This window comes from Camelus bactrianus, chromosome 15 (genome assembly GCF_048773025.1).
Source record: "Camelus bactrianus isolate YW-2024 breed Bactrian camel chromosome 15, ASM4877302v1, whole genome shotgun sequence".
NCBI lineage: Eukaryota > Metazoa > Chordata > Mammalia > Artiodactyla > Camelidae > Camelus > Camelus bactrianus.
The window spans coordinates 35,583,001-35,595,165 of NC_133553.1; the positions used below are offsets into that span (position 1 = coordinate 35,583,001).

Consider the following 12,165-nt stretch of genomic DNA (forward strand, 5'->3'; position numbering starts at 1 on the left):
GGCTCTCCAGGGTACAGGCATGCAGAGATATATAATACAGAGATATATAATGCAGAGATGTAATTTATATTTATACTTTGTATAGATATGAAAATTTCCACAAGTGGCTCTGATGTGAATTGCTGGTGAAAAACTGTTAAGATAAAGTTACTGATGCTTTAAAAAAGATTACTCAAATAGTACTTACTGAAATGTTAAAATATCACTAAGAAGACATGGGCAGATTAACATGAGTTAGCTGAATAACCAGTAAAAATTTGATGAGATTCATACTTGCAAAAACTACTATATACAGAGACCCCAATATTTCCAGGTTTTTCCTATTCAACCATATAGATCTGCAGATATACATCAAAATCGTAGTATCACCTTCCTGAAAATGTCACTCCTACCGAAGTAAGTTATTCCTGTCTGAAAGAGACTATAAGACACACCTCATCAGCATTAAATTTCTAACTTTGCCCTCAACTATGTAGCTTGGAGACATGTCTTTACTATGCTTCCAAAGCAAGGTTTCCCAACCTTAGCACTGAAACCTTGAGCTGGATGATTTAAGGGATAGGTGGGGCACGCAGGCTGTCCTGTTTATTGTTAACACAATTAGCAACATCTCTGGCCATCACCCACTAGACGTTCTAGTCAGTAGAACCCCACCTTACTTCAGTTGTGACACCCAAAATGCTTCTGGTCATTGCCAACTATCCTTTGGAGAGAGGGGGGGGCAAAATCACTCACTCTTAGCTGAGAACCACTGCTCTAATGAGTATTTTTCCTGCCTGGCTCTCTTCAGACAGTTTTCTCTTTTCTAAGCTAGTGCATTATCTCAATTTCTTCATACAGGACAAAGTGAGCGACCCCAAAAAATGGCTGGCTGGCATTTTTTATTGCAAAAAGAAGCAATATGTTAACTAGTATAAGCACTTGTCACTTAGCTATCAGCAACACATTGGTAAAATTGGGTGTGAATCCTCATTCAAGCACTTACCAACAATGTAGTCTTGAGCAAGTCACTTCTCCAGATCTGTTTCCTCATCTGCAAAATGGGAATAACAGTATCTACTTTGCAGAGTTGCTACATTAGAGATGATTTAAGTAAAATAATCCTGTGCCTGGCATTTAGTAGAATTTCAATAAATGATGGCTATTATTATATTAATACCACAAAGGTTGATAGTATTGAAGGATATCAGACACCCTCTGAAATGCTTCTAATAGTATTCCAACTTTATTGTGCATTAGAATCAACTGTGATGTTTGGTAAAAATTGAAGATCCCCAATCTCATCCTCCCAGAGGTCCAGGAACAACACTAGAAAAACCGGCTGAGATTTTTTTATATTCTACTTGACTCTGGTGTATTTTCACACTACTGTAAAACTCTGCAGCATTCTAAGACACAAGAAATAAGTAATACATGAAAACAACTGAACCATATAAACTGTCATATAGAACAAAAACTGCTTTAAAAATAATGATGTTTTAACAGTTTATTTTGAAGGTCATTTTAAAAACAAAGTTAAAGACAATCTGAGAAAAAATTGCACAGGATACACTCATTAAATAAGTATGGTGATTAAATCAGTGCGGGGAATATGTTTTCTTCTGCAACTCTGGAAATGAGTTCTGTTGTCCTGAAGGTTCATATACTTCCAAAAAGGGGGGGAAATCATGGCAATTAAAGCTGCCTCTTAATCATTTAAATCTACAGTAGAAACCAAATTTTTCTGTTCTTCCCAGTAAGTCAGTTTCGATCTTCAAACTGTGCCTTGTTTTTTAAAAGATATGATGCTAGAAATTCAATGGGATTTGGTGGTCTGTAAAGGAAAAGAAATTCAAAATTTAGAAATTTTTATTTGAGATGTGTTCAGTTAAATGTATTGTTCCATAATGGAAACACATCTTTTTAAGTTTAACTCTCATTTTACACTCAAAGGCCATTTGTAGTAAATATGGTAAATGAGATAGGCAAGCAAGGTAGCCAACAACATAGATTAAAGAGACTGAAGTTTCTGTACAACATAAATCTAGTTATGAACTCAATTCTAAAACACAAGTTTCAAAAATTTACTGACAATGGAATGATGATTATCCCAGGGGAATAATGACTTGAAGAAGTCACAAAGAGGCTTCTGGGGTGCTGGCAGTATTATTCACTTTCTTGATCTGAGTGCAAGTTACATGAGTATATCTGTTTTCTGAAAACTCATCAAGCTGTACACCTATGGTATTTGTAATTTTCTGTATAAGTATTATCCTTCAATAAGAGTAGACAATCAGTATGTTTTTGTTTTGGAAATGGCTATAGCATCACTGAGGCATGTAGATGAATTCCCCAAGTTACTAATCAAAGGAAGCAATACTCATTTGGACAATAAGCTCTGTTATGTTTCTTTTCAAAAAGTCACTTCTATTTTTCTTCAAATATTTAAATCAATAATAACTCTAATACTGCCACCACACAGAAAACCTAGGAAGTTAAACATATTTTAAAATTAAGAGGTGGGCTAGAGTAGGACTTGGAGGAAGGTGGTCAAAAGGTACAAAATTCCAGTTATAAGTACTAGGGAGGTAACGTACAACATGATGACTATAGTTAACACTGCTGTACAATATACGGGAAAGTTGTTAAGACAGCAGCTCCTAAGAGTTCTTAGCACAAAAAAATTTTTTCTTTTTTCTTTTCATTGTATCTATATATGAGATAATGGATGCTAAGGAAACCTACATAGTAATCATTTTACAATATATGTAAATCAAACCATCGTGCTGTACACCTTAAACTTACACAGTGATGTATGTCAACTTTTTCTCAATAAAACTGGAAAAAAATTTTAAGAGGTGTTACTTCATATTTATCACTTTTACGTATGTTATTTTTGCTAATAAAACAAGTCTAAAGATGAACAGTTGGGGGAAATGTCTCTTTTTAAACCCACTATGAAAAGGCATATTTAGAATTGATTTAGAATGATCTCAAAACATTCTCTTAGCACTTTAAACAGCCTTTTGAACTAACTAGACAGAGATAACACTTGTCACATAATATTTATGGTTAATTTGATTATTTTGCCAAAATGCCTTAGTTAAAAATTGTATTTACCAATAGCATGTTACTTAAAAACTTTTTCTCTTCTAGCATTTAAAATATATAGAATTTCTAATATATTGGCCTTCTTTAGAGAAAGAACAAAAAAGTATAAAAGATGCCCATATTTTAATTGCCAATACTAAAGCCAAGACATATCTTGCTTGTTGCCATAAATAAATCCTATTTTATAAATATAACAATCTAAAACAAAGATTTAATGTTTATTCAGTTAATTTTTTAATTTAAAACTAATTAATATAGCTATTCTAAATCAATAATTCACTCTTACTATAAGATATGTTTCCATCAAGCTCCTTATCAAGTTATGTCAGTATGCTACAGTGTTCAAGAAAAACATAATTTACACCCAATAAATGTTGACTAATGTAACTTACAAAAAATTTATTTTGGAATTACTTATACAAAAAGAATTTAAGTAGAACTACTGAGAAAAACATGTACAGAAAAAGAAAAACTGTAATCTTGCTCATAAAGAAATGTAAATTAAAACAAGTTGGCAAAAAAGTTTACAACACTCATGCTGTTGAGGCTATGATGACATTGGAAGAATTTTAAGGATAAACTTTTGGACAAAAATACGATATTATGTGTCAAGCACCATAAAAATAGTCATGTCATTTGAGTTAGCAAACCAACTCTTAGAAATTTATCATAAGAAAGTAAGTAAACAAAAGCAAGAGTATGAAAACAGATAAGCTGCCTGGTGACCAACAAAAACAAAGGAAATTAGACTTAAATGTTTAACAATAGGAAAGTAGCTAAGTTAACTGTGGTATTATTATAATTTCATTTATAATCATGAAGGCTCTGTAGAAATAACGAAAAAATTTTGTTATAATTTTTAGTAAAAAGGAAATATAAAATTACATGTATACCACGATTACAAATCCTTACAGATATGCATATGATCTAAGACCAGTAGAAAAATAAGTGTCTAAATTGAGATTATGGCTGACTTCTTTAAAAAAAAATAATATCTATAAATTCTTTATACAGTAAAAAATAACTATACATAACTAACTATATTTCAACTAGGGAAGTTTTTATTTTGCTTTTTCTGGTAACTCCATTTGCAGACACTATTATCTTACCTTTCCTTTGCAAGCACAGCAAGTCCTTGCAATAAGATAGGCACAACTGTCTGATCCAGATAGGCACGAGTTGGCAAAGACTGGAGATCCACTTTCTGTTTTGATGACTTTTCTGCATTAATTTTCTCATTTTCTACTATCCTCTGGTGAATTCAAGAAACATGCATGAATATTAAAAGATAAGTAGATTATTTTGAGTGCTAAACCAAAATTAATGGATATATAACACTAATAGAAAAGGTAAATCCATGACTAAAAAGCTGGCATTGAGCTATAAATCTCTCTGCCAAAATAAAATCAGACCCATCTCTAAATTTCATTCAAGCATTTTCTCTCTGAAGGCACCATATCTCACTTCTTGTAATGGTATATCTCCAGATCCTACAATTTTCTCTTTCCTTCTGCCTTTTAGGAATAAATACAAGTTGTTTTTTTGTTTGTTTGTTTGTTTTTCATGAGAACACCTTCTTATGGTGTGCTTCAAAAAAAAATCTGAACGTGACACTAAGTAGCATTGAATTAGAGTAAGAAAGCTAGTGTTGTTTCAATTTTTTCATCGCAGATAACATCAAGGACAAAGTCTCAGTTTGGTACTAATATGTCTTTAACACTTCTGCAACACTTGCTGAACTCCCTTAACAGAGAGAGAGCAAGCTTCAGGCTCAGAGCCGTCAACTGCCAACAGAATCTAGCAAAATTCATTACCACTGTTTTGAGGCTTTTTAATTTATTGTTCTTTTTTTCTTTATAGTCATTTTTAATTACATCTATTCATATATTAACTGTCTCACAATCCACGTTATTACTTATTTGAAATTTTACATCTTCAAATAAGGATAAAGTATCTGAAGTTAACCAACTTGGAAAAGTTGAAGTTTATCTTGATATTAACGGGCTTTAGTGGATGTTGCTGGTGCCCTATTTAGATCCCCTTTATCAGCCCTGCACCTCTCTTACAACTGATAAGAATATTACTACTGTTTTCTATTCACTATCTTCATTTTTATGGTTACCCTCTACCACAGTGAGAATGTTTTTCCATTTGTTTCTTTTTTTAAAGAAATGCATCTGTAATTTTTCAAGTGAATAAATTTAAGAAAAAATATTAAGTAAATAATAGCTAAAAAAAAGGAGAAATGACTAACATATGAAAGATCATTAATGTGATATTTAAATGATGTTTAGGAAACAATGACTTATATTCCTAAGAACCCCCAAATTCTGGACCTTTCACATAGATTCATCTGACATCTAGAGCATCAAAAACTATTTTATTGAAAAACTTTGCCTTCCTTCAAAAATGTACCATTTAAAAAGTTTAGAAATAAGTGGCTATCTAAAAGACAAAGACTATTATTTTTTTAACTTTTTTTTTATTGAAGTATAGTCAGTTTACAATGTTCTGTCAATTTCTGGTATACAGCATAATGCTTCAGTCATACATGAACATACATACATTCATTTTCATATTCTTTTTCACCATAAGTTACTACAAGATATCAAATATAGTTCCCTGTGCTATACAGTATAAACTCGTTTATGTATTTTATATATACCAGTCAGTATCAGCAAATCTTTAACTCCCAGTTTATCCCTCCCCACCCCCTCCCCCTCTGGTAACCATAAGTTTGTTTTCTACATCTGTGAGTCTGTTTCAGTAAAAGACAAAGACTATTAAAAGTACTTTCATTTAAATGAACTTTTCCTCCAATCATACTCAAACTGGATATGAATGAGTCAGTAATACCAAAAAAATTTTTTCTACACTTGTTTTAAGATTTAATTTGTAAAAAGTACCATGGTTTCCAAAGACACTTTCCAGAGCTATGTCAGGCAACTCTTCTAGTTTTGCTTATGATTTTTCAATCTAATTTGCGACTTAATAAGAAAATAATTATCTACACTTAATGTATAAAATAGCTATGTATTTACCCATGGATTAAGAAACTTATTGTTCATCAGTAAATTTCAACAGATAGTACTCAAATATGACAAAAACTAGTCAGTTTCATGACGTCCCAGTGCCTTCAATAAGAACAGCAATGCCTAAGCAACTCCTATGGATCCTGTAATAAACTCCTTAATCAAATCCTCTCATTTATTTCATCCAAACATTTACTGAATAACCACTATGCACCAATTACTATGCTTAATTTTAGTTAAGTGAAAATCCTCAATTAATCTAAAAAAATATACATTGAACCTTGAACAATACAGGGGTTAGGGCACCGGCCCTCTCTGTGCAGTCAAAAATCTGTGACTAATTTATAACTGGCCCGCCTGTAGGCGGTTCCTCTGTATCCATGGTTTGCTATCTGTAGGCCCACAGATTAAACCAACCAGGGATCGTGAAGTACTATAGTATTTACTACTGAAAAAAATCCATGTATAAGTGGACCCACACAGTTCAAACTTCTGTCGTTCAAGAGTCAATTGTATATCCAAACAAACAAACAAAACTGTTAACAGTGTAGAACAGCGATCACAAAAACTGGAAAAAAGGAGGTGAGTCCTATGATTTCCCCAGCTTACTGCATCCTGCCTGGAGAACTTATACAACGCAACCCAGAGAAAAGGAACCCAAGCAGAGCCCTGCAGGCTCCCTATGATGAGAAAACAGAGTTGAAAATTCAGGGAGACCAAGACAACCAGAGTTTCAGGGCAGAGTACTGAAGAGGAGAGTTGCAATGGAGAGGAGAGAGTGACATGGAAAAAGACTAAAGAGAGTGAATTCTTATCATTTATCAGGTGAGTACTTATCAGTGTATGATTGGAGGGAACTACCCAAGGCCAAGGGGCAAAAAACCACTTGGAAGAAGCAGGAGGCAAAAATCCCTGGAACCCACATAGGCCAGGAGTAGTTCATGGTCCTGTAACCCAGAATGGGAAAATCTCATAAACACGAAGCATTGAGTAGAATACACAAGAGGAAGAAACCTTTTTTTAGGTGGTCTGGTCCCACCTAAAAAAAGGCTTAAAGGCAAACCTCAAAAGGATCAAATTGTTTCCAAGGAACTTAACTGTATCCTAAGACAACGCTCAAGAATGTTTGAAGAAATATAAACATAGCCACTACCCAACAAAGTAAAGTTCACAATGCCCAGCTGCCAATAAAAATTACCAAATAGTCAAAGAAGCAAGAAAATATTACCCATAATGAAAAGAAAACCCAATCCACAGAAAGAGACTCAGTAGTGATACAGATGATGACACAGACAATGTCATTAAGACAGTTATTATAATATATTCCACGTGTTCAGAAAGACAGAAGAATGAGTACATTAAGCTAACAAAACATTTGAAAATATTTGAAGAAATAATGGCTAAAATTTTTTTCAAATTTCATGAAAACTCTAAACCAAAGATCCAAGGAACTCAATGAATCCTAAGCATAAGAAATATTTAAAAAAAAAAAAGTGCGCCAAAATACATCATAATCAAATTACTCATAATCAAAACCAGTAATAAAATCTTGAAAGCCCCAAGAGAAGACATTAACTAAAGAGGAGCAAAGATCGGTACGATAGCAAACTTCACATCAGAAACGATATCAGCCAGGAGACACTGGAGTAAATCTACACTCAGCAAAAGTAACTCAAAAACAAAAGCAAAGTATTTACCTTTTCAGACATTCAGAACCTTAAAGAATGCCTTACTAGCAGACCTCCACTACAATACGTGTTAAAGAAAGCCCTTCAGAGGGAAGGAAAATGATACCAGATGGAAACCTGGATCTACACAAAAGAATGAAGAGCCCAGAAATGATAACTACATGGATAAATGTGAAACAATCCTTTCTCTTACTGTTTAAATCTCTTTAAATATAAGTGACTTTTTAAAGAAAAAAATAAAAATAATCAATTGCAGGGTTTATAACATCTGTAGAAGCACAATATATGAAAATAATAGCATACAAGCCAGGAGAGCAGAAATGGAAGGATACTGGTGTAAGGTCCTTATACCATACATGAAAATATACAACATTTGAAGGTAAATTGTGGGAAGTTAAACTTGTGTACCGTAAATCCTAAAGCAACCACCTAAAAAAATTACAAGTCAATAAAGAAAATCAAATGGAATCATAGGAGAAAAAGCAGCAGCAGCTAGAGTAGTGGTTTCCAGACTTTCAGATACCACAAACAAGTAAACTAAAAATAATACAATGAATGAAGGGACTAACATAGGGTTGTTAACTCTATTTCACCAAGTAAAAACATACAAACAAGCATAATTATTATTTTATTATCACCGTTAATTCATAAAAGAACAAGTACTTTAAAATTATAGAAGTTAGAAAACCAATCACCAATTAATGTATCATCAAACAGTCTCTTCTCATTTTTTTCTCTCTTTACCATGGAAATTGGTATCAGGGTTTGATAAAAAAGCATTTGGTATCACTGCTCTACTTGATATACAAGCAGCAGCAAGAAAAGACTGCTGATACCTCAAAAGAAGTCTCTTAAATGACTAGAACACAAAGTGGTGTAGAGAATCTTCACCTGATTCAGCACAGTAGTTCAATTAAAAACTGCATTATGAAAAGAGACATTCTCTTAACACTGATATCAAACCAATAAACATTCCAAGCAATTTTATAAGCATAGAGCAGTCATTTTACATGCCAGCGAACTCTAGGAGTTGATCAAGATCAGCAATATAATTTAATCCCACCTCAAAAATGTCAGCATGCGTAGGCTTAACACACAGCTCTCCACTTACTTCCTGGTGACCTCAGACAAGTTATTCAACAGCTTTGAGCCTTGTAAGGCTGAAAATACATGCAAGTTACTTAGGAGTGTGCCTGGCACAGAGTTAAAAGGGCTACATAAATATTAGCAGCTGTTACTATCATTACTCTGCTTGGAAGTGATCCTGCCTTCATTTATCCAAACTTAATTACCGATAATGTCTTTTTTTTTTTTTTCTAAATGAAACACACACATCTTCTCCAGGAACTCTCTACTTTCCCAACCAATCCCACCTAGCTATAGCTAATGCAACTGTTCCAGCATGTATCCATTCACTTACAAAGTAACTTCTACTTCTAGACAACAACCTCTTTGCACCTATACGAAAAAGCTCTATAAAAGTATAACTTCTTTTGTACGTTTTTCACATGTACTCTTGTGAATTCAGACTTCACCATGTATGGCAAAAAAAGTGTCTCCTACGTATGTTATAGCTTCCAAAGACATCTACTAATGAACTCTGAAAATCAACATTTACTAAATGTTGACTCCACCAACGCACTATTCTGCCACAAAAACAATGGGTTTCTTAACTTTGATGTGCAGTTTTTCCAATGCAATATTCCAACAGTGCATTAATAACCACCAAGCAAAACTATTCTGACAGTCTCCATTAGTAATGTATGTTTGTTTCTCTTTATCATTTTCGAAGTTCAACCTCTTGACTCGAAGCTAATTTGTACCACGAAGTATCAGTACAGCAAATAAAACAAGCTGCCCATAATTTGATACTATTTGGTTCATGACGATAGTTTTGCCTGATGCAAAGCAACCTAGTAAAAACAAGAAAAAAAAGGATCCCAAGTTTTCTGCAGCTCATAAGAGATGCAAAGATACGGCATAGGAACGGCACGAGTTACCTCGACGTTGTCTGTGAGACCATACTCAGAGTGGGGATTTTCTGCAACCTAAAAAACAAAACACAGGTCAGAGCTATCAGCCACTCTTGCTTGCTGCAAACTGCCACCATGAATCCAGGGCCTCCTGGTACCTGCGTCTGTCCTTCCAGCATCTGCTCTGGCTCCATGGCAGACCCTGCAAGTCACAGTCCCCGGATACCAGTCCTGGAAAACAAGAAAAACTGTGAGTTACCCGGGAGATTTCAACACGAAGACGCCAGGATGGAGTCCAGCCCAGCCCCCGACCCCGCCCCTCACCCCCACCTGGGCGCGGGAGCACCCGGAGCAGTAGAGGAGCAGGATGGGACAGTCCACGATCGGGCGCCCGCATCAGGTCCGGAAGCTCCGCGGCAGTACCGAGAACCTAGAAGAAGTGGGGAAACGGGGAAAGGGAGCTGATTACCCGGGCCCAAGCCGTTGGTTCCTAAGAGCCCTGCACCGCGCCACCAACTCCCAGCACAAACCGCTTCCGCCGTAAGTGACGGACGTCGCACTACTGCTGCGCCTGCGCAGAACTCCCCAGCGGGCCTCGGGCTGGGGAGGGACCCAGGCGGGTCCTGAATTTACCTCGCTCTGTGCGGTGAGCAGAGTCCTGCCCGAGGTCTGGCCCTAGGGGCTGGGAGAGAATCTTCCTCGAGCTGCCTACCCAGAGCAAGCGCTACGCCAGCTGTAGACCCAGTGACGAGGCCAGCTGGCAGGGTTTTGGCCCGGTCAGCTCTTGGTGCTGCCTGAAAGCTGCCGAAGCTCTTCCTCGCGGAACCGAAACTACTTGCTGGATAGTTCTCACTAGAAAATCAGAGACCCAAAACTCAACAGTCTACGAAAGAATGTCAGCGTTTTACTCTAAAGCCAACGTTGGGGGAAGAAGCAGTGTTAAAGAGTTTCTATTCAAGTCCTTTAATATGTGAACATGCCATGTTAGTGCTACTTTACATTTGTATCAAAATTAGCAATATGCAAAATTAGCAATATGCAACTCGCTTTCCAAACCGTGATACTATTGATACTATTGTGTTTGTGAAAATACAAAAGATAATTTGCCTCCTACACACATTTGTAAACAGCAAACAGGATTTAGTAAATAGGATTGTTCTAATTCCAAAAAATCTCATTTATTTTAATGTAAATATAAATGATACACTCATTAAAGTGCCTGCCTTTTTGATTCAACAATCCCATTTGTACTTGCATTTTATAATATGAAAATTTTAAAACTTCATATAAAATATTTGGAGACTAAATTATGGCATACCAGTATAATAGTATAAAAGCCATGACTCGAAATACAGAAATAGTTTGGATTATAACATCAAGTTTTTTAAAAGGTAGAATACAACGTAATTTTGCTACTCTGTAAAAACTGCATGGCTAAAAATCTACAGTAAATTAAATTTGTTAAGGAGCCAGACGTGTCGGTACATTTTTAAAGCTTTACTTTATAATGTATACTTGATTAGTATTGTGATTGGTGACTACTGCCATATGGCACTTTGAGGATTTTTTATGTAGAACTGATGCAAAGATGTAGATGTTTATGTATAGGATATAGAAACTGATTAGTACATATATTAACTCAAATTAAGATTAAATGCTTTTCTGGAATGGGAAATAACAGCAAGTAAAACCAGAGAATAATAAGGACAACTTAAGAGAACAGTTAATGTGCATTGTTATATTATTATATATCCATACACTTCCCAATACATGGCAGGCACTCTGTAAAAACTTCCAAATTCCAAAAAGTAACTGAAAGCTGCTAATTTACATTTTCTAAGTACTGAAGTGTTAGTATAAGAAGCTAGACTGTGAGCTCCTTCAGGACAGGGATCTTGTTTTATTTATCTTTGTACTTCACAGAGTGCCTAGTACATCACAGGCACACAATATATATTAAGTTGATTCATAGTAAAAATTGGATTTTAATAAAGACACTGACAATACTGAAGAAAAAATGGGCAATATAAAAATGATGACTGAAGGAAACAGCACAGAAAAATTAACTATCAGCCAGGTTTCTCTCAATCTAGAGAAAAGTTATTGGTGTGATTTACAAAAAAGCTTCACTAAAGTCTTTACATTTATAACATATTAATTGAAAGATTCAGAGAACAAGCCATAGCAGCAGACAGCTGGACAAAAAACAAAAACAAAAGTAAATAGGGGGAGGGTACAGCTCAGTGGTAGAGTGCATGCCTAGTATGCACAAGGTCCTGGGTTCAAACCCCAGTACCTCCATTAAAATAAATAAACCTAATTGCCTCCCCCACAAAAAAAAATTGTTTTAAGACTAAATTTTAAAATAAATGAGAAAAAAAT

The 12,165-nt window shown here is 35.0% G+C and overlaps 1 protein-coding gene across 4 annotated transcripts; it reads right to left on the reverse strand.

Moving 5' to 3' along the window:
- Nucleotides 1-1,471: 1,471 nt before the first annotated feature.
- Nucleotides 1,472-10,942, reverse strand: DPY30 (dpy-30 histone methyltransferase complex regulatory subunit). 4 transcript variants are annotated; one of them, XM_010967611.2, is made up of 5 exons: nt 10,253-10,344; nt 9,942-10,014; nt 9,811-9,858; nt 4,200-4,342; nt 1,472-1,813 (listed from the first exon to the last, which is right to left on the reverse strand). In XM_010967611.2, exons 2-5 carry the CDS (start codon nt 9,975-9,977, stop codon nt 1,741-1,743), a joined length of 300 nt encoding a protein of 99 aa, XP_010965913.1. In that variant the 5' UTR covers nt 9,978-10,014; nt 10,253-10,344; the 3' UTR covers nt 1,472-1,740. The 4 variants fall into 4 exon arrangements, with proteins under 4 accessions (XP_010965913.1, XP_045360782.1, XP_045360780.1 ...); XM_045504826.2 differs by having other exon boundaries at nt 10,114-10,254; XM_045504824.2 differs by lacking the exons at nt 1,472-1,813; nt 4,200-4,342; nt 10,253-10,344 and adding exons at nt 8,426-9,723; nt 10,114-10,213; nt 10,417-10,942.
- Between the last annotated feature and the right edge of the window lie 1,223 nt (nt 10,943-12,165).

Excerpts from the sequence above, each read along its gene's own strand:
- DPY30 (XM_045504824.2), bottom strand. The coding sequence starts at position 10,180 with ATGCGGGCGCCCGATCGTGGACTGTCCCATCCTGCTCCTCTACTGCTC. Across the intron at positions 9,859-9,941 it reads TGCTGGAAGGACAGACGCAG|GTTGCAGAAAATCCCCACTC; the intron begins GTACCAGGAGGC and ends TTTGTTTTTTAG. Across the intron at positions 9,724-9,810 it reads GTCTCACAGACAACGTCGAG|GTTGCTTTGCATCAGGCAAA; the intron begins GTAACTCGTGCC and ends TGTTTTTACTAG.